Source organism: Eschrichtius robustus, chromosome 3 (genome assembly GCF_028021215.1).
Source record: "Eschrichtius robustus isolate mEscRob2 chromosome 3, mEscRob2.pri, whole genome shotgun sequence".
In the NCBI taxonomy this organism is placed as follows: Eukaryota; Metazoa; Chordata; class Mammalia; order Artiodactyla; family Eschrichtiidae; genus Eschrichtius; species Eschrichtius robustus.
The window spans coordinates 165,995,491-166,020,312 of record NC_090826.1 but is presented as its reverse complement, the minus strand read 5'-3'; the positions used below and the strand labels follow the sequence as shown (position 1 = coordinate 166,020,312).

General features: G+C 54.5%; 2 protein-coding genes across 7 annotated transcripts in view; both read right to left on the bottom strand.

The window, feature by feature from the left end:
- Positions 1–18,816, bottom strand: part of TMEM63A (transmembrane protein 63A) — a 31,420-nt gene extending 12,604 nt beyond the window's left edge. Inside the window, exons 1-12 of one of the 5 annotated variants that reach the window (XM_068541747.1) lie at positions 18,447–18,521; positions 17,996–18,110; positions 15,120–15,295; positions 13,353–13,552; positions 10,848–10,927; positions 8,838–8,901; positions 7,849–7,886; positions 4,450–4,592; positions 3,654–3,705; positions 3,130–3,238; positions 2,274–2,344; positions 115–195 (exon numbers count right to left, since the gene is read on the bottom strand). In XM_068541747.1, the coding sequence (XP_068397848.1) occupies positions 115–195; positions 2,274–2,344; positions 3,130–3,238; positions 3,654–3,705; positions 4,450–4,592; positions 7,849–7,886; positions 8,838–8,901; positions 10,848–10,927; positions 13,353–13,538 (824 nt within the window). In that variant the 5' untranslated portion in view covers positions 13,539–13,552; positions 15,120–15,295; positions 17,996–18,110; positions 18,447–18,521. Of the gene's footprint in view, positions 1–114; positions 196–2,273; positions 2,345–3,129; positions 3,239–3,653; positions 3,706–4,449; positions 4,593–7,848; positions 7,887–8,837; positions 8,902–10,847; positions 10,928–13,352; positions 13,709–15,119; positions 15,296–17,995; positions 18,111–18,446 lie in introns of all 5 variants that reach the window. The other 4 variants (XM_068541746.1, XM_068541745.1, XM_068541743.1 and 1 more) reach the window with 4 other exon arrangements.
- Positions 18,817–21,478: 2,662 nt separating this feature from the next.
- LOC137763027 (left-right determination factor 2-like) lies at positions 21,479–24,441 on the bottom strand. 2 transcript variants are annotated; one of them, XM_068541741.1, is made up of 5 exons: positions 24,192–24,441; positions 22,865–22,893; positions 22,647–22,762; positions 22,174–22,416; positions 21,479–21,842 (listed from the first exon to the last, which is right to left on the bottom strand). In XM_068541741.1, exons 1-5 carry the CDS (start codon positions 24,439–24,441, stop codon positions 21,479–21,481), a joined length of 1,002 nt encoding a protein of 333 aa, XP_068397842.1. The 2 variants fall into 2 exon arrangements, with proteins under 2 accessions (XP_068397842.1, XP_068397841.1); XM_068541740.1 differs by having other exon boundaries at positions 22,647–22,893.
- Positions 24,442–24,822: the final 381 nt, after the last annotated feature.

Here is a 24,822-nt window from a genome sequence, read left to right as displayed (position 1 = left end):
CTGCTAGGGGATCCGAGGCCAGCAAGGAATGAGGATGGCATCTCAGAGGGAAGGAGTCAGAAAGATGCAGGCCATCTCAGCCCACGCCCACCCACCCTGCCAGCCCTCCCTTACCTCTCCCTGCACAGGTGAATCAGCTTGGCCACGTTGTAGCACAGCTGGACCTCCACCACTTCACACGTGGGATACGCGTCCCTGTGCCCAGGGCAGATCAAAAGCAAAAGATAGCCATTGGAAAAGAGAACCCCCCAGGCAGGAGAGACCCCCAAGACTACAGGGGTGGCAGAGTAATTACACTGCTCATTTCTGTGCCAGGGGAGACCTCTTTCCTCTTTGTCTTTTACCAAAGGGGGAAATTTTGAAATGTAATACAAAGAGGTCCTTTTAAATAGCGTGAAAGTTAACTGCCTGAGACTGACAAGTTTATACCCACTTGGCTTTAAATCAGTCAGTACTTCTCCTGAAGAAAAAAAATAACACTATTCATTACCTCCTCTACCCATGCAAAGGAGTAAGTTTATTGTTTGCTCTAGGTCATTTCTACTCTGGACCATCACTGAGATCCTATTCAGTTTGTGACCCTTTTGAAGATCACAGACCTTTTCGGTCTCATGAAAGCAAAGGACCCTCAGCCCAGTAAATGTCTACACATGCATTAACAATCATAGTAAAATACTGTAAGTATGCTGTATGTATACTTATTCTTGGCCAGGTACTATTAGAGCATTAACTTATTTGATCCTCACCATAACCTGTGAGGTTTTTGTCCCCATTTTACAGATGAGGAAAATAAGCGTCGGAGAGGTAAAATGACTGGTGCCCAAGATCACACAGCTAGTGAGTGTCTGAGCCAGGAAGTAAATCCAGGCGGCCCAGCTCCAGGGCGCATGCCTGTAACCCAGCATATGATCCTCCCTCACCATATACGCAAAATCCTACGTACAACTCCTGGGCATTCCTGAACCGTGTAAATCCCCACCTACTACTTGCTAGGCACTGGGATGGAGCCTGGATAAGTTTACATTTTAGTGAGAGAGAGAGACACAGCCCATAGACATGTCAGGTAGACAATTTCAGGTCCCATTACAAGCTCTGCGGAAGAGAACAATGGTGTAAGCGTCCCTGCTACAAGGCAAATTCACACATCAATCCCCATGGATTGCAGCAGTGTTCACTAAAAGGGCTTCCTGAAATAGGAGAAAGTGTGATTCAGTGTTTGTAATGGGAATGAGAGGACTTGTTTTTCTCTTTAAGGTAATATATTAAGTGGAGCTACTGTTTCCAAATGTTGCCTAACAGGCAACTTTGGGGAGCTGTTTCAAGGAATAGAGAAAAATGATTCCAGTACCCAGTGTTTACATATAGAAAAATATTTCTAAAATACTTAGAGTTTCTAAAAGAGAGGTTAGTCGATAAATTTTAAACATTCATTTTACAATTCTGTTTATACTAATAATTTGCTTAGCAAGTGTTCTTCATAAATAGTGCAAAGCCAAGCCATAGCCAACCCCTAATCCATACTACAAATTAATGACTGTTGATGAGGAATGAATACAGACTGAAACCTCAGCTCCCTAGCCCAGGTTCAAGCCCTCCAGCCCAGGGTCCTGGGAGCCTTCCCGGCCTGCTCTCCCCCCGACCATCCCCTTTCCTGAAGCTCCATGAGATGCCCTGCATTCATCGCACCGTACACACAATTTCCTTCTCACAGGAAAGCCCTTCCTCTAGCCCCCACCTGCAGGTATCCCTGGTGCAGGCGCTCAGAGGAGGCTGCTGGAAAGGAGGTTCTGCTGGGAGAGCCGTGAGTGAGCTCTGTGAGGACAGGGCCCCGGACCCGGAGTGCTCACTCAAGAGACACGTGCTGAGCAGAAGAATGAACCACGAAATGCAAAGCGGGGCCCAGGTCCCTCCCTGCCTCCAAGACTGCTGTCTCTCGGGTATCTCTTACTCTGCAAAGCTGACGCTGAGAAGCCCAGGGTGAATCCTTTTCTTTTTTTTTTTTTGCGGCGGGTGTGTGGGCGTGTTGTTTCTATAAATCTTTTTCTCTGCCCCTGAGCTCTCAAGATGTTTATCTGCCCCACACCCTGGCCTGTATTCTGGCTACTGCGGTCACGTGGGCAGCCGTGGCTGCTGGCAGAGGACGTGCCGCCCCAGCCCAGGCCCTCACAGCCCCAGCAGAGCCTGCCCAGAGCAGCATCCGCGGCTCGGTGGCTGGGCCAGGTCCTCCTAGGGTCTCTCTCCCCTTCCCTCCCAGCGGAAGCGGCCCTGCTCACCGGAAGTGGCTCTCCACAGTCTCCTTCTTCGCGTCTCTGGGGAGTCCTGTGATGAACAGGGTCCGCCTCACCTGCCGGAGAAACACACCAGGGAGAAAAGTCACCAGGGCAAGCCAGTCGGCCAGGGGGACATCCTGTTCAAGCCTCCCCAAGGAAAACGATGGGGACTCAGAGGCTCAGGTGCTTGCCTTCCTGGCCTGACAGAGCCTTGAAGTCTCTTCTTTACATAGCATCTTCTTCTAGGCAGTCAAGAATACGTTTCCAGGGAATTCCCTGGCAGTCCAATGGTTAGGGCTCTGCGCTTCCACTGCAGGGGGCATGGGTTCGATCCCTGGTCAGGGAACTAAGATCCCACATGCCACTCAGCATGGCCAAAAAAAAAATACATTTCCAAAGCAATTTCGATGAGCCTCCTTTGCATGACAAGAGACTGAGAAAGAACTCAGAAAGGGGAAGTGACTCAAATGAGGTCACACAGCAGATCAGAGGAGGACCCAGGCTTGGAACCAAGTAATGGAAACTCCCTCTCCCTCCATCAAGTTATGGGTTGCAGTGAGAGAGGGAGCTGCTCTCAATTCAAACTTCTTGGAAGTTACTTAGAATCAGTAACTACAAGCCCAAACCCCACAAATCTAAAGGCTAGTTGGCAAAATGGGGTGAAATAGCCAAATCCTAAAACAATCTACCAGAAAAAAATGTTTAATGCCGATTCTGAGCACACATTTGCAAGCCTGAGGCCCCTCCTTACACTCACTGCCATCGTGGTGCTGGGGAATAAGCCTGGTGCCACTCCTCCCCAGCTCCCACCTGGGCCCCTCCCCAGCACACGCCCAGCCCCCCACCGTCCCTCACTCACCAGGTTCTCCTCTTTGTACTTGATGGACTGGGTGTGGTGCCGCATGAAGCCCACAGTGAGGATGAGGTACAGGATAGAGAAGACGGTGTGCAGCCAAAGCAGGTCGTTGCTGGGGGGGAGGGGAGGGACACCACCTGCCATCAGGGCTGGGCTCCCAGGCAGGGAGTGAGGGTGCAGGGCTGGGCTTGGTTACCCTCCTGGCACTGAGCTGAGGGCCAAAGGCTTCCTCACAACAGATCCTCCAACAGAGGTTGAGTGGCCAGTGCCCTTTAGAGAAGGCACTGTCCTCACAAATGAACCCCAGCTCCACGGGGCCCTCTGTGTTTCCTAAAACCCACTGCAGAACAACAGCGGCCTGGGGTGTGTCCATGCCCATAGCCCAGCAGCAGGCACTAGCGGCAAAGAGGCTTTCAGACATTAACTCGCTCACTCTGGACGACCTCTGGCCTATCCCGGGCTCCAGAATCTGCCCTCTCCTTGGTCTCACCCATCAGCACCCTCATGCCCTCCCACCTCGAACTCACTCAGTCTGTAGGTTTGCGACTGTCGTCCTCCCAAAGCTGTAAGGGTCTTTGTCTGCAGAGAAGCACAGATACTCAGTTGCAGGGTCACACTAGGGAAGTGGGAGGGGGGCAACACAGCCTTGGTTTGTGGAGCTCTAAGGAGGAGGAGCATTAAGATGTCCGAGAAGCCAGAGGACTGTGACGACCGCCCAGTCTTTTCAGAGCTACACCAACCAAGGCCGCTGCTTTACTCCAAGACGCTCCTGACAACTTCTTCTCAACCTACCATGTGGGTAAAGTCAAAATCTGAATTCATCTTGCTTTGAGATTCTTGTGGCATTCCTTGAGAAATCTAGAAACACCCCAAGCTGTTCCCAAAACCAAGGCTGGGAATCACTGGGCATAAGAAGTGGATTCGTGATGGTGACGCTGGATTCCCGTGGGTGCTTGGAAACAGAATTCCACACTCCGATTTTCACGTAGAGCATCACAAACATCTTCTGGATCCACTACTTGTGGCCTCCTGATTTGGGTGGGGGCAGGAAACTATAAAACACACTCTGAAAGCCCCTGATCTTATCAGTCTTGGGGTCTTCCTCCTACTTAGATATTAGGGGCCCCAGCTCTTGGCCCAGGTTTGGGGTGGATTCTTCTCCAGATCTTTAAGCAAATGGAAAAGTTCAGAAAGTCACCCTGAGACCTTCTCACATCTGAATTTGAGCATGAATCCTGGGGTTCTGATCCACCACAATGAGGCCCTTTCCCCAGGGCTGCTGCTCTGCCTGGGCCCAACTCAGGCAAGATGAGGAGTCCTTACCCAGCAAGCTCCCCGAGAGGTTGACGGGCAGGATGACACACAGAGACAAGAAGCTGACCACCACCAGCAGGAAGATGATGTGTCTCTGGAACGACAGATAGTGGATGGCGTCCTCCCCACACCACTCCATGATCTGGTCATCTCTGCGCAAGACACACGTGGAATCCTAATGAGTAGTGGTAACAGGCTGGGCCCTTTGGGCCTTGCATGGATGATCTCATTTAACCCTCGTGACCGTCCGTGAGGTAGGTCCCAATTTGATCTCCATTTTTTTAAATATGAGGAAACAGGTACAGAAAAAGCACATTAACTTTTACAATCATCCAGCCTGTAATAGCAGAGCTATGATCTCCAGAGCCTGCCTCTCAGCCCTCGCCCCATACTCCTGGACGAAGGAACCTGCCACTGCTCCACTTTAGGTCTCTAGAAACATTTGTGCCCACGTTTGTGTGTAAATACAATTATCCCTCAGCCCTTTCCTGCATCTATGGACAAGCAAAGCCACTGACAAGAGGGCTGCTGAGAATCTCCTGAGCAAAGCTGTGTGTGTCCAGGCTCATGGTTCCCACCCTTTCTCCCACCTCCTCCTCAGGGAAACTGGGAGACAGAGGTGGAGCCACTGCTTTATTTTATTTATCTTTTAATATTTATTTATTTATTTGGCTGTGCTGGTCTTAGTTGAGGCGTGTGGGATCTTCGTTACCACGTGCGGATCTTCATTGCGGCACGCGGGATCTTTAGTTGCCGCATGTGGGATCTTTTAGTTGTGGCACGCGGGATCTAGTTCCCTGACCAGGGATTGAAACCGGGCCCCCTGCATTGGGAGCACAGAGTTTTAACCACTGGGCCACCAGGGAAGTCCCTGGAGCTACTGCTTTAAACATTCTAAGGCTCAGTCCATCCTGCTGGCCCTGCCTCTTCCCTGTGTCCCTGCTGTGGCCCCAGAGGTGGGGGGCGACCTGCTCCACCCTTTCCCACCCTCAGTGCTGTATTTGGAGGCTCCAGGTCATTTGGCAACCCAGAAAATTCTGGGTTCTGACAGCCAGACTTCCATGCTGCAGAGGGATAAGGGGAGGGGGGTGTCTCCTGCTTTCCCACTCTCCTGACAGGGAGCTACCCTGAGGATCCTGCTTCCAGAAGGCACGGAAAGCCCTGCACTGGGAAGAAAGAGCTCAGGGAAGCAAGGGCCACAGCATAAAAAGGCAGGTGTGAAAGGTGTGGCGTGTGGGCTCTGCAGCCAGACAGACAGACCACAGCGGAATCCAGCTCAGCCGCCTCCAGAGAGGGTCACAGCACCCACCTGAGGCTGGGACCTAAAGCAGGGAGGCTACTACCCGCTAGCTAGCTGGTCACTCAGCAGGCGCACAGGAGGCAATGAGGATCTGGGCCCAACGCCGTGCCTGGTGCGGGGTGGACGCTCGCAGTACGCTTGCTAATGTTACTCCTTTTTACTGCTTACCTGGGGGACAAAGCTCTGCCGCTGACCACACTGTTTTCACTTCTAAATAAACTACCAAAATGCATATACTTTGCCACAATACGTGCTTACTAAACAAACACTGGTGAAGATTAAAACCAATAAGTGGGGCTTCCCTGGTGGGCCAGTGGGTAAGACTCCACACTCCCAATGCAGGGGGCCCGGGTTCGATCCCTGGTCGGGGAACTAGATCCCACATGCACGCCACAACTAAAAAGATCCCGCATGCCGCAACGAAGAGCCCGCATGCCGCAACTAAGACCCGGTGCAGCCAAAATAAATAAATAAATATTTTTTAAAAATAAAACAAATAAGTGAGCAATTTTCATCAACAATTTTTTCTTGAGATACACCTCTAATTTCTGTATCTTGCTGGGAAAGGCAATTTGGATGGAAACTGAGAGGCCTCTTTAAATGTCAGTTGTAACGCTGGGCGTGAGCAGCTGTTAAAATTTAATTGCAGCCTTAAAAAAAGTCAAAGGGTAGTCCTTTCTGTGGCAGGAACAGAAGAGAAAAAACAGTGGGAGTTGAAATGGAAAAATATGTCTGATACAGCATTAAAATGACAAAGCAGAATACGCAGCTGTATGGGTATGGCCTCACTCAATGAGAAGTGAGGTCCACGCGGAGAGGGCAGGAAGGGGACATGGAGTGATAGAAACAGTGGGTATTGACTCCAGTGCAAACCGTCAGCAGCCTTTGCTAGTTAACATGAAGATGATGAGTCAAAGTTTCTGGCTTTGCCCCACCCGATCCAGGGAGAGAGTGGGGGGCACAGCCCAGGGTAGGGGAATGGCCTGAGTCCCAGCCAGCGGTGTCATGGGGAGTGGCTGTGCAGAGGAAAACATGCCAAGGGCATCTTTCAGAGGTAGGGGTAAGGGTGACTTAAAATTTCTTCCTATTAATTCTGTTCTGTACGTGATGGATTTTTGCACAGAATATGCATGACTTCCAAAACCCGGAGGAAACGCTGACATGATTTTGGAGTGGGCAGGGAAGGGCGAGGCTGGCAAATCCACCTCTCCCACCTCTGTCCCCTCTTCCCTCCCAGAAACCTCCCCTCCTGCTCCAAACCAGAGTTCACTGGTTTCTTCTGCACAAACTGCCTCCTGCCAGTTCCCCTGGGAACAACTCTCACCAGCCTGGACTGTTTATAACACGCTCACACGTGTGAATGCATTTGAACTAGACAGAGCAGGTGCTATTCTCAGCCTGCTTTTATAGTTGGGGAAACTGAGGCCCAGACAGAGGGACTTACCCAATGTCCTAGAACTATCACATTTCATCACTTCTAAGATGTCATTTTCATATTTCAACACCTCTGAAATGGGGGGGCACCCTGGGATCACAGCCAATCACAGCATAATAGGAAGCATTTTCTCATTCCTGGTGCTGTGCGTCTTACAACGGTGGTTTCTCAGATAGGATGCAATACGGCCGCAGGCAGCAGAGCTGAGACTCGCAGCTTAGCTCTGCCACCACGTGCAAGGGGAATAACTGGCTTATAATCACCAAGCACCTCTTTCAGGATTTCTCTCCAAAGGGCCCAAGTTTTAAGAAAAAAAAAGAAAACTTTTAACCAAATGAGCTGAATATATTAAGCAAACATTATGTCTCCACTTTCCACTAATTCAAAGACATGACGCTGCCTAGAAGAGCTTCCATCCAAATATATCCGTGTTACACAGTACGTAGATATAATTCCTGCCTAAAGCAAAAAATTAGCTTTAATTAGCTTGCACAGGGGCTCCCTGGGCCACCTTTATTCTCAGCCCCCAAGTACAGCTTTGGGTCTGAACTGAAAAGTATCTGAGAGACTCCAGCTCAGGATCAGGCATCTTGGCTCTCTCCTCCTGATTGGCCGAACACCCAAACAAACCCACCCAAACAAAGACACCTCCAGCCACCGGCGCTGTACTCACTGCAGGCGGAAGATTGCAGTCAGCCAGGGGCAGCAACCCTGGAAACGGAGAACAGGGATTAGCTTCCAACAATCTCTGTTTTTCGGAGGCAGATATAATCATCATCTTTGACTTTAAACAACCATCTAACCTCCCGTTTTATAAAAAGCAGTGCTTTTGTCCCAAATTCAGCAAGCAACCCTCTTGTCCAAACACGACAGAGTCGGTGTGCCCCCAGTCCTTTGTAACATGCATCCTGTGCCTGGAAATCTTGTGAAAGCCTCTCAAGTTTTGACAATTTGTGGAATTAATACAGGCTCCTGGGTCAAACGGTGCAACTTGAATGGAGAGTTGATGAAAGTTCAAGGCTGCTCTGGAGAAGCTGATGGGGGCTTCTGTTTGTTTCAGGATGACTGAATGAGATGCAAGACAAAAGCAAGGAACCAAGCCCACTCAACTGGACAGTTCCCTGGGGCGGGGTTTAGAGAGGGAAAGGGTTTCATGGGTTTTAGTGTCCATCGTATCTCTTAAACTCGATACCCCTTAAAGCTGGACTCTCACCCAGCTGGGAAAGACAAATATTTGCTCGTCATTCATTTGACAGTTACTTAGCACCTACTGGGTGTCAGGAGGTGGGGAACAGGGCTGGATAAGATTTGGTTCCTGCCCACAGCTGGCTCATAAGCTAGCAAGCAAGTCAATAATTAACTGTCACACAAAGCCGCTAAGTATGATAACACAGACAAGAGCTGTAGCCAGGTGCCTGAGAATTAATCAAGTCTCACAATCCTGGATCACCCAGCTGCCATCTTTGCTGTGGTATTTCCCAAGTTCAGGTGTTTTGTCAAAGCAGAGAAGAGCTCTCACCAGCATGTGCCACTCAAGGTCAAGGGTATTGAGTTAGCGGCTCAGCAGGAGTACAACTGCCCTCTCCCTGCCAATTCATTACTGCCCATCCTTGCAAGCCCCCATCCCGCAGCCACAACCATACCTGCCCCTTAAATACCAACCAGCTCGCTTTCAAAGTCCTGCTGCCCTGAGGAGGAAGATGACAGTCTCTGGAATCTGGACTCACTAGAAACACAAAAGGGAAAAATGGCAGATAATTCTTTTAAAAGGTCTAAAAACTTATGTCTAGTATCTCGCTGCCTCTTAGAGCTCAGGACCAAAGCTACTAGCGCTCAGTGGCTGGGACAAAATATAACTCACCCTGTGAAAAATATAGGCAAGGGCATCGACCATTCCAAGGTTTGGTGAGACATCAAACTCTATGTTACGTGGGATGAATAACAGGGGGTCAGGGCATCAGTGCACCATCCTGTGCTCCACACCCTTGAACCTCAGCCCTGTGACTGGTCTACATAAAATGACTCCAGAGTGTTGCCTGTTTACAATATATTTCCCAATATAGCAAATAAAACTTGGAATACTGTATTTTATCAAATCTAAGACACCACTGGTTGTAAAGGGCACAATTATTTTTTGAACCACTAAGAAGTAAAGGATGCTGTCAATTAACTATGATCACCATTGATAATAAGTTGCACCCAGTTTCATAGATGAGAAAATGCCAAAAATGCGCATTTTAGACTTGATGAACTGGGGCATTTTACATTGCTAATTTGGGCAGATCCTTTCTTCTGAGTAACCCATAAAAACACCCTGTGCGCTGTGAATTTGAGGTGTTTGCAGTATGCTAAGTTTTGCTTTTCTCTCTGTTTTCCTACTCCTGGCTTCACCATCCCACTTCTAATGGCATAAGGCCTGATGAAGCTCAAGTTTCAAAGCCTTTCCAGAGAACTGCCTCATTTGACCTTCATGGTAACCCTACAGGCAAGAAAAGGCCAGAGGAAACAACCCAACGAGCTCAGGGTCCTGACCAAGATGACACAGCCATGGAAGTGTGGAGGCTCCTGATTTCCAGGTGCTCTAGTCTGTTGTAGTACTCAGCCCTCCTAGGAGTGAATGTGCCAAAAATGCACCAGGTGTTTCAGAAGTTTCCCCCCAAACAGTCCAAGGCTGGCACACAGCTGAAGCAGAGGCCCCAGCACCTTACCCCAAGGTTAGTACCCTTGGGCTTCCGCAAACGCCAGGATGGAGACTGTGGGGAAAGAAGGTGCATTTACAGACACCCCCATCGCCCCTCCTGCACAGACCGCATTTCAACACGGGAGCCCCCTGTGGAGCAAGAGTGGGGGTCTGCCTGTGGAACCCCCGGGGAGGCTTGGGTGGGGCAGCCCGGGCCAGTCTCTGTTTCCCCAGTCGCTTCCTATTGCTGCATCTGACACAAGATCCTGGGGTGAGGGACAGCTAGCTGGAGCTGGAAATGCCAGTTGTGCAGACGTGGAACTCATTCTCCCCCTTCAGGTGACATGCGTAGAGAGCCCAGGGTGGAGGCAGAAGGACGTGAGTCCTGGCCAAGGCAGTCTGTGCTCTGTGACAGAGCGTCCGAAGCTGGCGGATTAGGGCCACTGGCTGACCCTGACCCAGAGGAAAGGAGCAGCTCACCTACGGCCCTGCTGCCCTTCTCAATCCAGCTCGCCTCATCCCCAGCCCCGAACTAATTAATCTCAAAGAAGATACACTTGAAAATGTCCAAGGCGAGAAAGAAAGCTGGCATCCTCCTCAGCTGATGATGAAAGCCTTAAGTATCTAAGGCAACTAGATTTCTTCCGTAGCCTGAAGCAGCTGGTTCAGTCACGCCAGCTCCAAGCCCCAGGGGAAAGCTGGGTGTGTGGGCAATGGTTTTCTTACCACCACAAGGAAGGCACCAAGGCTAATCTCACAGGTCTGTGGTGAAGAGTAGAGGGAACAGTTTCTGGTACAGGCCTGGCAGACACACTAATGAACACAATCTAATATGAGCATCATGTGTGGGCTGTGCCTGGTGGGCTTCACAAGCCCCCAGCCCCATCCCAGCCTCTGTCTCTGTCTCTGTCTCTCTCTCTCTCTCTCTCTCTCACACACACACACACACACACACACAAACACACACACTTGACGTAATGAGTCTTTTTTACCTGTCTGCTTCTGACACCAGGGCAATGCGGCCATAATCCCAGAATTTTCTTCTTATGATGGAAAATACCAATATCAAAAACTAAAAGTAGAAAAGAAATCAAGTCTTGTAAAAGCATATTGGATGGCTTCTAATTAGGGGCAATTGTCTTAGGGGCAAAGCCCACCCCTCCCCAACCCCCGCCCCCCAGACTCAGGAGGGCTAAAAGGGCCAGAGAAGGCACGGTGCTGCCCAAGGCCACACAGCTCAAGGGCTCAACGCTGTGCTCACCCCCTTCACCAGCTCCTGTCCCCTGTGCCCAAGCCACAAAGGCTGTCAACGCTGACACGGAGCTCGCCCTGGCAGCCCCCCAGTCAAGCACGCAGGCCCTGCTCTTCACTCCCAAGGCAGCCCTGACACCCACGGCCGTCCTCGGCCCTGGTGTGCCTGCAGGGTCTCCTGAGCAGGAAGGGCCCTCACAGCAGCCCTGGGGACCAGCTCCCTCCTTCGCTTTACATAGAGCTGCATTTTTAATTATAGAACAGAGGTAGCAGAGCTCCCGGAAGCTGAGCCAGAGGTGGTCAGACCTTTATCTTGAGTTTGGTTCTCCTGGAGGCAAGCCCTGGGGACGGACTCCCGGCGCAGAGCACGCAGGGGCAGCGCCCACTGAGGGCCTGGGGCTCCGTGTGGCTCCGCCTCCACAAGCAGGGGCGCTCGGGCGGCAGGCCCGTGCGTCCAACAGCAACGCGAGGGGCTGCACTCAAGTCTAACCCCCTTCCCGCTCTAAAAGTCTGTCGATTCTAGGCTGTCTCCTCGCTCCCTCCGTGCCCACCTTTGCAGGTCCTCTGCCTTGCTCCTGTCTCCCCTCCCTGGACAGGCTCCCTCCCTTCAGGGCTCAGCGTTTTAATCAGTATATCCCTGCCTGCCCTCGTCAGGAACTGTGGTTTTAAATGTGGGTTCTGGACCCCAGAGGGGCTGAGTTCCAGCAGAATTTTCTCAAGGTGAATCTGGAAGTTGGTGATGTATTTTCAAAGGCAGGTGAGTCCTGCTGTCGGATAAACGTGAAGGTGGCTGGGCAAGTGCCTACCCTCTGCCCTGGCTGCTGCCCCCCTTGGCCCCAGCGGTGTGGACATTTCCCGTGCATCTCTCTCCTCCAGGCCCCTCTGGCTCTTCGGTGGGCCCCTTCCTCCACCCCACCCCCAATCCCCGTAACTTCCCGCAATACAAATCCACCCCCACCAGCACACTCCACTGGAGAGCTACTCTCTCTTCTCAACCAAGACACACCCACCCCAGCCCGCCTCTCAGGACTTCTCTCCTTGGCCCAGACCCTCCCCTCCCTGGAGACGCTGGATCACAGCTCTAGGGCCACCCTCCTCCATGAATCCCACCGACCCTCAAATCCGTCACCACGCTCCTGCCTACTCTCTCCTCCCAACCAAGGCTGGTAGATATGACTGTTCTCAACCTACAAATGGGTTTTGGCTCCAAGACGTGGGTTATTCGGCACTTAAAGAGCCCTTTTTCGTAAAAGCAACATGAGTAGCATGCGGGTTCTGCCCCTAGAGGACCAACAATGTAGCAAAAGTCTAAGGCAACAATTTAGACTTTAATCCTAGGGAGGAAAATGCAAAGAGGAGTTAGGACTCCCCTTCCCTCTTCCTATGAACATTTTCCCCGCAAGCAAACTTGGCTTGGATACCCGCCTCCTTCAGGGACAGGGGCCCTAATCCCCCTCCCCCAGGCCCCCACCTAACCTCTGGCACAAAGCAGTCCAAGGGGTCTACTCCCTCCGCCCACTCTTACCCTGTTTAATCAGATGGTCTCCCCTACATGGGAGGAGAAGGTGACAAGAGGGACCAACCATCCCATGGGCACTTGTCAAAAGAAGGTGCCCCTGAGCCCCAGTAAATCTCACCTAGCAAGTCTGAGTCAGTCTAGGGGAGAATACGGCATATTTCAAATTGGGTTGTGGGGGCGGTCTGTGGGAACAAGGAGGTCTGAACTAAAGAAAGGCCACCTGTGAGGGTCGGCACTGATAAGGTATACTCGCCTTTCCCCAGTTTTCTCCTTCTCTCGTCTGATCCTCTAAAGGCCCAGGGACCCCAGTGGGGAACAGGGGGGTGACATTTATAAATTGGGAATTGCAGCTGCTCTAATTCTCATTCACATCTCTCATCCCTGTGGACTGACCCTTCCCAAGGGCCTTAGACACATGACGTGCTGATAACTCGGTAACAATGGTAATAATCAAAAGAATCGTAATGTGTATTCTTTACATCCATCGCCTTATTTAATCTTGTCCCAGAATCTTCGAGGTAAAAATTATTACCTCCATTTACAGAGCAAAAACCTGAGGCCTAAACAAGCTATGTAACACGCCCAAGGTTACAGAGCTGCAAAGTAGCAGAGCTAGGACTTAAACCCAGGGATGTCTGCTGGCTCCTCACCTGAGTTTCCCAGAAAGGGGAGTGGGGGGTGGAGGTTAAACAAACAAATAACTGACACGATTCCCAAGGAGTCTCACCAGGAAGCAGGTGACGTCTATGAACAGGACAGTGGGGATGCCACCGAAGGTGACCCCCTGGAGCACGGTGCTGTTTTTGGCCGAGTTGTAGCAGTAGGAGTCATTGGGCTGGTCCCCGATGCCCAGCCGCTCGCGGATGGCCACCGCCCTGGATTGCCACAGCTCCAGGAATGGGGAGTCGGTCATCGTGCTGGTCCTCCCTGGAGAATGGGGCCCGGCGGAGGGTCAGGGCTCCAAGTCTCCCGTGGTTTCCCCAGCCACCACTGGCAGAGCCAAGGGCGGGTGTCTCCTCCAGGGGCTGGTGGGGCACAGGGATCGGGGAGAGGCGGACACTGGCCCCGAGTGCCCGGCAGAGCCTACAGAGAATAGCTCCATTGTGGGAACAGCCCAGAGGGTCAGATGGACCGGGCGGATGGCTCACCCAGGACACAGCTGGCCGCCTCCCCAGCGGGGGGGTGAACAGGAGGACAGGGAAGGACAGGAGCTGCTGTGGTGCCTGCCTAAGGGGTGCCAAGTTCCTCCAGCCTCAGGAGAGACTCCTGCCGGGAAGTCATTCCTGCAGGGGGACCCTGGGAGGTCCGGAGGGCAGGCAGAGGAGACCAGGCAGGGCACAGGAATCAACAGAGGAGGAGGAAGAGCGTCCAAGTGCAACAACTCTTGATCATCTGAGCCACAGACGAGAGTTCATGGGATGTCAGGCCGGGGCCTCAGAGGCAGGCCCACTCCATACACTTGGAAACCGAGGCTCAGAGGCTTGAGATTTCCATTAAGATTAAGGAGCTGGTCGGGGCAGAACTGGGTCTCAGACCCAGCCTCCCGGGTCCCAGATGACAGCTCTCTTTCTACTACGCCACACTCCCTCTGCAGCCGTCTACACACATGCGTTAGTTTAGTGAGAGAGTAAAAGCCAGGAAAGGGGCAGTGGAGAGGAGACAGAGAAGGCAAAAGGGGGTGGTCTAGGGTGAGGAGGATGGGGTCCCAGGCCTCCTCAGGGACCCCTGAGTCACCCACCGTGCAGCGCTGGAGCACTCCCCAGGCTGGGCCCTCTCATTCCTACACCCCTAGCCTTACTGGAAGGTCCAGCATTTCCAAAGCAAATATCGCTCCAGGCTGGTTGTTGACTTTTCCTTTGAGGCTCCTGGTAACCCAGGTGAAACTAATGGAAATCTCCAAACACCAAAGGCCCCAGTGTTAGTGGCCAAGTTCTGGCCTGCTTTTCACACTGTCTGTGGCTGAAGAGCCTGGAGAAATGCTCAGCAACACCTTCTCTCAAGGTCCCACCTCCTTAAATCTGGTTAACCTAGATTCCCAGGGGACTTCGGCTAAGTCTGGTCTTTCTACCTGTTAGAGGGACAAAAATCTTGGGGACAAGAAGAGGAGGTACAGAGAACAGACAGATATTTGGACTACCTGGTAATACTGGCAGGATGTGTGCTGGGGGAAGGTGATTCCCAACTCTGGCCCCTGGGACGGCTGGGTTGGGGACAGTCTCACACACACATGACAGGAAGTGCAGGGTGGGTGGGGGGAGGTGGCAGGTCAAGGGCATGGGAGGACTCTCCAGAAGGCCAAGTCACTCTCTCATCCCTATAAGAGACTGGGCAATGGCCGGAGGGTGTGATGGCAGAGCCACAAAAGCTGCCTCTGGCAGACAGATGGTCTTAGCTTCCCTCCTTTAAACCCCACCCCCTGGCACCACCCCAGCGGAACGCCCAGCCTGACACTGATTGGCAAAGGCCTGCCCCTCCTTCCTGTCCCCGCACTTACCAGATGCCAGGGGAAGGAAGTGTGGGTGAATGCCTTGGAGAGGACCTCAGTTGATGCAGGCTCTAGCAAAGGCAGTGGCAGCCCTGGCCACCTCCCAAGCTGCCTCAGGTCCGCCACTCATTTCCTGCAGGGCTTTCCTGACTGGGGTCATGGGGCACCAGCCTTTACAGACCTCCCTGAAGGAACACAGACAGTCAGAGTCACGTGGGAGCTGCCCTCTTCCAGTTCAGGGCTTCTGGCCTGAAACCCTGCAGCACACTTCCCCTGCACTCACACGTGCCCCAATGTGTCGGAACTCAAACGCTCATACGGAGCCTGTGGTTCTTCCCAATGCGCTCCCTCCTGCCCTGGCTCTCTCTCCCCAGACTCCTAGCACTACGGAGGGTCCACACTCCTCTGTGCTGCCCTGCTCCTCTCTCCTCTCTCTTCCCCAGCATCACCTGAGGGTCCAGCCTCTCCCCTCTTGTCCAACGGCTCAAGGCCCTACTGAAGCCAGGGCAGTGGACCTCCCCCCACAGAAGCGCTGGCAGCTGTAGGCTCCAGGAAGACTGAGTCCAGGACCTCATGCGGGCCCCAAGAGGCTTCCCCAGGGCCCCCAAAGACTAGAATCAGGAAAAAGGAATGCAGCAGAACAAACAAGGAAGGCTTGAAAAGTGAAGTGGAAAGAAAAAAACATCCCCATAAAATGGTCACAGAGGGAGCATTGTCCCTGGAAAGGGGCGGCTGGTGCAGTGGTGCTGGGGCAGGATGAGCCTCACCAATGCTGCTTTGTGCTGAGCTTTGGGAGAGCAGAGGCCCCGTGGGAAGCAGGTACCTATGCTCCTCTTCCCCCTTCAGCCCCAGTCACGCCTCTAAGTCAAACAGGCTCCCCTGGGTGGTTTTACAAAGTTTGATAAGAAGGACTCAGTGAGGTCAGCCATCAAATCCCACCAGCCTGGGATGGAACCTCAGGGCTCCCCAGAGGTGGCCTGTCTTGTCTGCCCCCTCCAGGTGAGGGCACAGCTTTGGGGGCCCGCATTCTCTCTCAGAACTTTCTGCTTAGTTGTAGTCTGTTACACATGGAAAGTCCAGATTCTGCTGAACCATCACGGTCCCTCCAGGGCCAGCCCCCTGCATCTTCCCAAACGGGCACACTCTGAGAGGGCAGCTGGAAACACACGCACCATAGGGTAGCCCCGCCAGGCTCAGAAGGAACGGGAGGGGGAGAGAAGGGAACTCAGCTGGTGGTGACCGGGAGAGAGTTGGCTCAGTGGGCAAAAGACTGGTAGTGCTGGGCAGGGGCCAAACCAGCAAGTAGGCCCTGTGGCCAAAGGCGCCCTGCCTGGCAATGTCCACTCATCCCATATTTGTCAGATATGCATGTGTGAATGCCTAGTCTTATCCATGCCTTCCAGAGAGCTCTCTGCTCATCGCCTCATTCAGGAAAGGCAAGATATACTGCTGAGGCCCAGGTGCCAGGTGAGCAGCATGTGACTCAGGCCCCAACGCAAAGTTCAGCCCACATACACCCTACAGTCTGGTTGTGGCCAGTGAGACTGAGAGCTCAATGCCATGGCTGGTCCCAAAATTGCCAAAGAAGTCAGCCACCAATGCTAACCCCCTGCCCACCTGAGCTGGTAGCTGCTGGCCCCCACAGCACACCTGAAGATCTCTACGCCTCCCCTGCCAGGAGTGGCAACAGAACGCTGCAGGAAGTGTGTGAGAGTCGCAGCTCTTGCAAATTCAGGGTATTTTTATCATCACCAAATTTTCTGACTTTGTTAGGACGACAAGCAGCTCCAGGCCTTCTGCCACAGGAGGTGACTCTGATGTTGTAGATGGCAGGTTGCAAACTTCTCCTTAAAGCCCCACCAAACAGGGCCCAGGAACCTGGACAACCATTTACCTCCACAGACACAAGCCCTGGAGCGCCAAGGAAATGGCACAGAGTCTGGCTGCAGGGGGAGGCAGGGCAGCCAGCAGTCACCTGAGCAGGCTCTGGAGTTAGGGTCTCAGCACCACATGCCTTTAGACACGTGGCTTAACCACTCGGTGCTTTGGCTTCCTTCTCCGTAAAATGGGCACAATGATGTCTCTCCTGCAGGGCTGGTGAGAGGCAATGCCCATAAAGCACTGAGCCCTCGTGGGCACTCAAAATCTGCTCTCATTTTGTCACCTCTCCAGACAATGGGAAAGACAATATTAGGCATAGCAGGACCCCATCTGATATTTTTCCTGTTACAGCCCAGTGAACAGCCAAGGGAGACCTTTGCCCCCAAACTAAACAAACAAGAGGCGTATGAAGGCGAAAGGAGGCCTCTGCTTCTGTACACATCCACCTCAATGCAGAAGCAGACTCAGGACTACCTGACAGGTGTCAGAGGAGGGGAGAAGGTAGAAAGACAATGGGCATGCAGAAGGGAGAAGGGAAATATGAGTCGTTTCTCCAATAAGCGGTGACCTGGAGTCTTTCCTTCTCCCCAGCGACTGTCCACAGTCCTGCAGGAGCCAGGGCCTGAGAAAGACCCCAGGATGCCGCCTTGTACGCACTGGGCCTGAACTGGTGAGCACAACCCACCGGCTTAACCTCACACCCTGCACGCTGTGCGGCTGGGCCACAGCCACGCGACTTCAGCGTGGAGGGAAGCCGGCGGGTCATTCTGTGTACCGCGGTGGCCTCCTGCCCTTCAGGACACCGCCTGAGCTGAAAGACAGAGCTCACCCCCGAGTCTCAGATGGCCGGGCTTATCAGGTACTGGCACCTCTGCGTTTTGGGTTTCCTAGCAGAGCTCTCCTCACCCTCCCCACCCCTCCCCAAAGCCCCAGCTTCCCTCCTCAGGACTCCAGCAGGGCTGCAGGGAGTGGTCACTGAGGAGCAGCCCCAAGGTGGTTTCTACCTTCCCAGCAGCAGGTGACTCAGATGCCTGGCCCCTTCCCAGGCCCACCTCGCAGAGTCGGAGAAGGAAGGGCCCCCAGGCTGCGCTCCGGGTTAGGCTGGGAGGTCGACTCCAGCTGACAAATCCCCAAAGAGAGGGGTGGGAAGAGAAAGGGATCAGCCATAAAAGCGAAAAGCTGGAGCCTTGGAGGGGGAAGTCCCGAAAAGCCGCTAGGAAAGCTGGAGAGGCGCGGCGCTGGAAGAGGGGCGCGGGGTGTGCGCGGCCCAGGGACGGACCTTCTCCTCCCACCCACCCGGTCACCCCTGCTCCGGAGTCGGGTCTGCGGAGGCCGGAGGGCCGCACCCCGGAACCGGACACTAGACATGGCACCCTGACGTAGACCCCAGGTCCTGCACGCCCCGGGAAAGGCGGAGGGCGACATTCCCCCCTCCCAACGCTTCTTCCCCTTTACCTGCGGCGGCGTCGCTGCAACCCGGCGCGGCCCGGGGAGGTTGTCTGGCTCCACCTGGCCGGGCGGGGCGGTGTCCTGACTCCTTAAAAGTTACAAAGTGAAACTCCGGCGCTCGTGCACATGCGCAGACCCGCATCCACTGCTTGCTCAATTTGCAGCTTCGGCGGGGCAGGCGTCCGCGCTGCCGCCGGCTCCCGGGCCCTGGACCGTACGCCCCTCGGCGATCCTCCGCCCTGGCCTGGCCCCGGGGCGGCTGCTCAGCCCGCGCAGCTCCTCCTAAAGTTCTGCAGGCCCTGGCCGGGCCGGCTCGCGTCCTCGGACAGAGGAGGGCGCCGCCACGGCTAATTCCTCTCCCCAGCCCCCGGCGCGTCCCCCTCCCCTCGGCACCTCGGGGAGCCCCGGGCCTAGCACAGGGTGGTCGCGTCCGGGGGATGCGCGGGGAGAGCATCGGCAAACGTTCTTGATTGTCCTGTATTGCACTGAATTTCCGCGACCGGCTCTTAGGCCCGCCCGGGGGAGTGGGAGGATGGGGAGCTCGGCTGGGCTCAGCCCGCACCTCGGCTCCACGCAGTACGCGGTCACCCGGCTCCCAGGGTGAAAGGCCGCGGCTCCCCTACCGCTCTGGGCAGCCGGACAGGGAACACCCTGTGGAGGGTGGGTGGGTGCGTCCTACGTTTGGCCCCAAACGGAGGTCGCAGTATTTTCAGCGGTCCCCTGGAGCCAAAGCGGGTACTGCCAGGACCAGGCCGCCGGGAGCACCCATCTAGCTCAGCTCCCTAAGCGTGGCTTGTTTCCCCGGGCTGGGTCCCAGGGTGTTTCCTATGAGCCAGCGGCCTCCGCAACTGGACTGTAAGCTCCCCAGGGGGCGCCAGGGTGTGTCTGGGCCACACGCAGGACGGGGTTCAGTGAGGACTGCGCCCCCTGTGAAACCGAAGACCACCGCCTGCCTGCGGCACCAAACTGCCCTCTTCCGAAGGCCTCGGTTTCCGTCCGAGTCTGCAACACGAGGGGGTGGGACCGAAGCTTCCCCTCAGGTCCCTTCCCGCACTAGAAATTAGTAAATCCTGAACAGGCCTTCACTCCGCACGTGTACAGCTTTGCAGGGCCTCTGACCTGTCTTCCATTTCTGGGCTTTCCTCTTTCCTGGAAATGGTCAAAGTGTTCTCCTTCCTTCCCTCCCCACACCTCCAGCACCAGCCTGGGGCTCTCTGGAGTGGGGTGGGGTAGGGGATGTCTCCTGCTTCTCTAACAGCTCCTTTTGTCCCATCTGGCTTCCTCCCTCTCCTCCACCCACAGCCGCTAGTTATTTCCCAGTTTGCCCTTGGCCCCTGCGCTCAGCCCGGCCCTTGTCCTTCTGCGCAGGTGCCTGACCATCTCTCCTGCTCTTACCTCCGACTGCCAAGGGCCCACGCCTGACCTTCAGCAGGTTCCTGGGTGTGGCCTCTGGACTTACCCCTGGCTTCTCAGACTGCCTGTGTCCACTCTCTGCCTTCCCATACGCCCCACCTGCATGTCCCTATTCCTTCCCTGCCTCAGTTAATGGAGCCACCCCCTTCCTGGTCTGTGCCCTGGGCCCCAGGGGAGTGCAAAGTTCTAACCCCTACCCTGGTGGAGCCACTGACAAAGAGAAAAGTTAGGATCCTTGATTTCAGAGAGGGAAGGGATTTCTAAACTTGACTTTCAGTAGGTTATTTCAAAATCAAGAGAAGGCCAAGATAGATCAAAATGTGAGTTGAGATAAACATAGCCCCCATTATGTGTCAGGCAGTATGTAGAGTGCTTGTAAAAACACTATTTCTGGGACTTCCCTGGCAGCGCAGTGGTTAAGACTCTGTGCTCCCAATGTAGGAGGCCCGGGTTCGATCCCTGTTCAGGGAACTAGATCCCACAAGCATGCCACAACTAAGGAGCCCACTGCTGCAACTAAGACCTGGCACAACCAAATAAATAAATATTTAAAAAACAGACAAAAAAAAACACTATTTCCTTAAATCTCCAGTAAAAGTACAGGAGTCAGGGATTGTTCCTATCTGATAGAGAAGAAAATGAAAATTTAGAGGATATAGAATTTATAGCTAATAAGAGCTGTGCAGCCTGGCTGGCAAGGAATCCAAGACATCCACACCCCAGGCCCAGATCCTACATCAAACTCAGTTTAAAAGCCAGTGTAATCTTGGCATTCGAAAATCTTATGTTCACCATTTTATCATTTGCTCCCTTTATCTGCTCCCAAATCTAAAGGAGTGACCCACATTCTTGTAATATTGATGATTATTTTGATCACAGATTTTTAAAAATTTTGTTATCAAGTAGAATTGAAATAAAGCCCACTCCCTGTGCCCAGAAAAGTAAAAATGTCAACAACAATGATCAAAAAAAATTCTGCCTTAATCCTAAGAGGACAGGCACCTTAGAATCAATGCATTTTGATCCTAGCACCCTGTATCACTTAACTGAGACCTTGAACAAGTCTTTTTAAGCTTTTCCCTTAGTCTTCTAATCTGGTTGACCTAATCCCTATAGAACTTTCTGTTCCCTCACAATTTGCAGGATTCTGGGTAAAACATAGCAATACAGAATAAAATCTGTTTTATTTGTTTCTTGTAGAATGCCCTTATTATCTGAGTTGGGAATGCACAACCCATACTTGACCCTAGGGTTTAAGCCCAGAGTGGCAGCTGCATCTCCCACCCATACCACAGAGCTCAGCCCAGATCCAGTGACAGGACAAGGAAACAATGGCAAATTGGGGTTTCTCCTCTTAGGTTACAAAATCTACACAGATAAGTGCTTAGGATACAGTGCAGTGAATAATGTCAAGAAAAGAGTAGACTGGGCAGGGGTTACCCAGTGGCCAGGGAGTCTTGTTCCTGGGAAACAAAAATCAGAAGGTGAGCTGACTGGTCAGAAGAACTCAGGAGAGAGCACAGAGCATGTGCCATCCACGGTTCAGTAATCCCCATCTCTCCTGGTGCCCTGGAACACTTCTGACACACATACAAGCCAAGTCCTTCAATGCCTACACCCTGTGCCTACGGCTCCAGCTTCCTTGGTACAGGCACCCCGTCCCAGGCACAGCTGCACTTCTGAACCCTCATGTTGGGCAAGCTGACCACCTGGGTCCTGGGCTTGCCTCCCTCCGGGATGCTGACAATCATGGGCAGCGAGGTCGTCTCTGAGGCGATGCACTGTCTCGGCCCCAAAAATGGCCACTTGAAGGTCAGGGGCTCTGGGGGCTGCTGGCAGGTGCCCGCACACTCATAGGCCAGGAAGCCTGGGGGCTCCAGGACCCAGTTCTCAGCCCACTTCATCCCCTGCAGGTCAATGTACACCTCCCGGCGGCAGCAGCGGGTGCCCTCGGTCACTGGTGCCTTAGGATCACAGTTTCCCTGAGCTCTGTGGGGGTCAAGGAGAGGCAGAGTCAGAGGTCAGCTGGGAGGGCAGAGGTCAGGGGGCTCAGGGCAGGGCTTAGTGGGGCATCTGGAGGGAGATTTATGGTCCATCTCTTGTTATGTTCAAAATGCTGGATATCTGTGATAAGGATGGATAACTAGAAATAACCCCCAAATAAACAATTAGACCTGATATTACTCCTAAGAGCGTTAGGAGAAATTTTATATATTCATCCATTCCCATAGCACCCTGTAAAGTTGCCCATTTCAAAATAAGTTTAATTCCGCCATTTGCCTCATTATTCGAGTTCACCCATCTGACCCACAGCACCTACCCGTAATCCCTGAGGTCCAGGGTGTGCAGCTCCAGCTGGGGCTCCCGCTGCCCGGCGCCCGACGGCCCCTGCGAGGCGAAGCGGACCAGCCTGTGGGCGCTGGAGGCCAGCGGGCCCAGATGCTCCCGCTGCACCGTCACCTGCAACAGCAGCGGCTGCCGGGGCCGGCGCAGCTGCTGCCAGAAGTTCACGGCATCCGTCACGTCCAAGGCCTTCCAGCCGCTCTCATGGACGGACACCAGCCTGCGACACCACACGGAGACACAGGCCCGCGCTGAGGGGCGGGGACTGGGACGGCTGGGGTGGCCCCGGGGCGGGGGGGGGCCCCTCTCCCCCCCTCCCCCTCCCCCTCCCCCCCCAAGGGGCCCGGCTGGGACCGCGCCGCCCCTCCTCCCCCAGGCCACCCCTCCTCCCGCGCCGGGCCCAGCCCCCCTCCTCATCCCCGCCCCGCACCCCAGCCGCCACCTCCCCACCTGGAGTCGATGAGGGAGGTGCGGTTGGAACCGTCGTCGCGGATGTGCAGCCACTGGACGGTGACCCGGGCGCGGTCGCTGCGCGGGAAGAGCCGCTCGTGGCTGCGGAGCGCGGCCTTGGGGACCGGCTCCTGGAAGAGGCGCAGCACGGCCTGCACCAGCTCGCTGTGGGGCGGCAGCCGCTGCTCCATGTCGAACACCAGCAGGTGCGAGGAGACCTCGGACACCAGGAACCTGCCGGCCACCTCTGGGGACACGAGCGGGATCAGCGGGGCCCCTCCGGGCACCAGGGGAGCTCTGAGGGCGGCAGGGCCCAGGGCCAGTGAACAGGGTTTCCCCAGTAATCCCTAGGGAGAGATTGGGGGCTGGGAAACTGATGGGCCAGGCCAGAAAGAGAGCACCTCCACTCCTAGAAAAACTGCTAGGGCCAAGCAGGCTCTCCCCCATCATCTGAGGCTGGGGCTCGTTTACTAGTGGCATCTGCCCTCACCTGGTAGGGGCAGCTTTGAGACGCTCTGCAAGGACTGGGGCTTCCAGTGAGGGCTACAAACCCACAGCCTTCTTTAGGCAAAGGGGCAGGAGGGGGAATGGAGGGCGGGAGGCAGAAGACCCAGCTAGTGAAAATCTATGGTCACCAGCTGAAACTGGCTTTTCCTAAGAGCCAGAGGAAGAGCCCTGAATTTACTTTCATTTCCCTGCTCATGCCCAGTGAAATGTCCCCCAAAGGAGGAAGAGGAGCCAGGGGCCTGTAAACAACTTTTGTGGGACTACTGAGCCCTGAGGGAAATGTTGAGGATGGGTACAGCACCCTCTTCAGAGGCACCAGCGACATGTCCCCAACAGCTGAGGCTCCAGGTGGGCAGCATGATCACCTGACCAGCCAGCCACGTGGCCACAAGCAGCCACCCCTGCTGAGGTGTCCAGGACCGGTCTCCTCATCTCCCCAGACACCTGGCCTCGTCTATCTCTGGGCACTGAGGAGGTGAGCCCCAGCCCCAGGGAGGTGACAGGCTGCAACAGGATTCAGACCTGGTACCTCCCATCTCATATAACGCCCACAATTCTGGGAAGTAGTCAGAGCTACTTTAATCTCATTTCCAGAAACGCAAATAGGCTAGAGTTGTTCGGTGACTTGTCCAAAGTAAAACAAATATCAGAACTGAGAACTGAACTCAGAGGTCCTTTCTCTCTGAGGCAACAGTCTCTGCTGAGGCCAGCCTTTTTGTCCACCAGCACGAAGTCCCCTTGACAGCCTGTCTTCTCTTCTCTATTCTCCCCTCTTTCCACTTTGCTTCCCTACCCCATGATATCTGTTCTTGCCTTGGCCTTGGCAGCGGGTCCAGCCTGGCTCAGCTCCTCCTGGCCCCGAGGGGTGGGGCCCTCAGTGCAGACAGAGACAAGGGGCCCGGGCCCAGCCTTCCTCACAGTCCATGGTCCCTCCCCATCGCCCTGTGGACCCTGCGCCCCCAGACCGCCTCCCCAGAGCAGGCCCTCCCTCCCCCACCACCACGAGGACCAGGCTGCAGCAGGGAGGGAGGGCCTCACCTCGGAAGTTCTGGCTGAACCTCTTCCCCCGGGAGTGGGCCCCGTGGCTGCGCTGCAGCAGGGCCACGTACTGGGCCCTCACGTGGGCGGGGATGACCAGCCTCTCCACATCGGCCTCGTCCAGGACGGGAGCCTCGCTGAGGCGCAGCTGCCGCAGCAGGCTACCCAGGACCCGCTCCTCGGTCAGGGCCGCCCCGGGGCCAGCTAGGGGCAGCGCCCAGAGCGCCCAGCAGAGCCAGAGGGGCCGCATGGTGCTGCTCGGGAGAGGGAGGGGCAGAGAGGACGTGTCCCCGGAGGAGGCTCCGGGAGGGTCCCAGCTGGGTGTGCTGAGGGCCAGGCTGGGCCAGCTTTATAGCCAGGCCTGGGCTGGGCCTGGGTGGTGGGAGGGAGGGAGCCCGGGAGGGAGGGAGGTCACACCCCTCGGACCTCCTGGGAGTTCAGCGTCCAGACAGGTCCCTGAGCCCCGAGGAGGGGGCTGTCTGGACTGTGGACAGATGGCTATTGTTGTGGGTCAGAAGCCTCTACCTTGGCTTGGGGTCCCTGACCAGTTAAATTTAAAAGCTTGTTTCCTGAAGAAGAGGCAGGGATCTCATTCTGTGCTAGATCCCCTGTCCCCCAAGTCAAAGAGCAA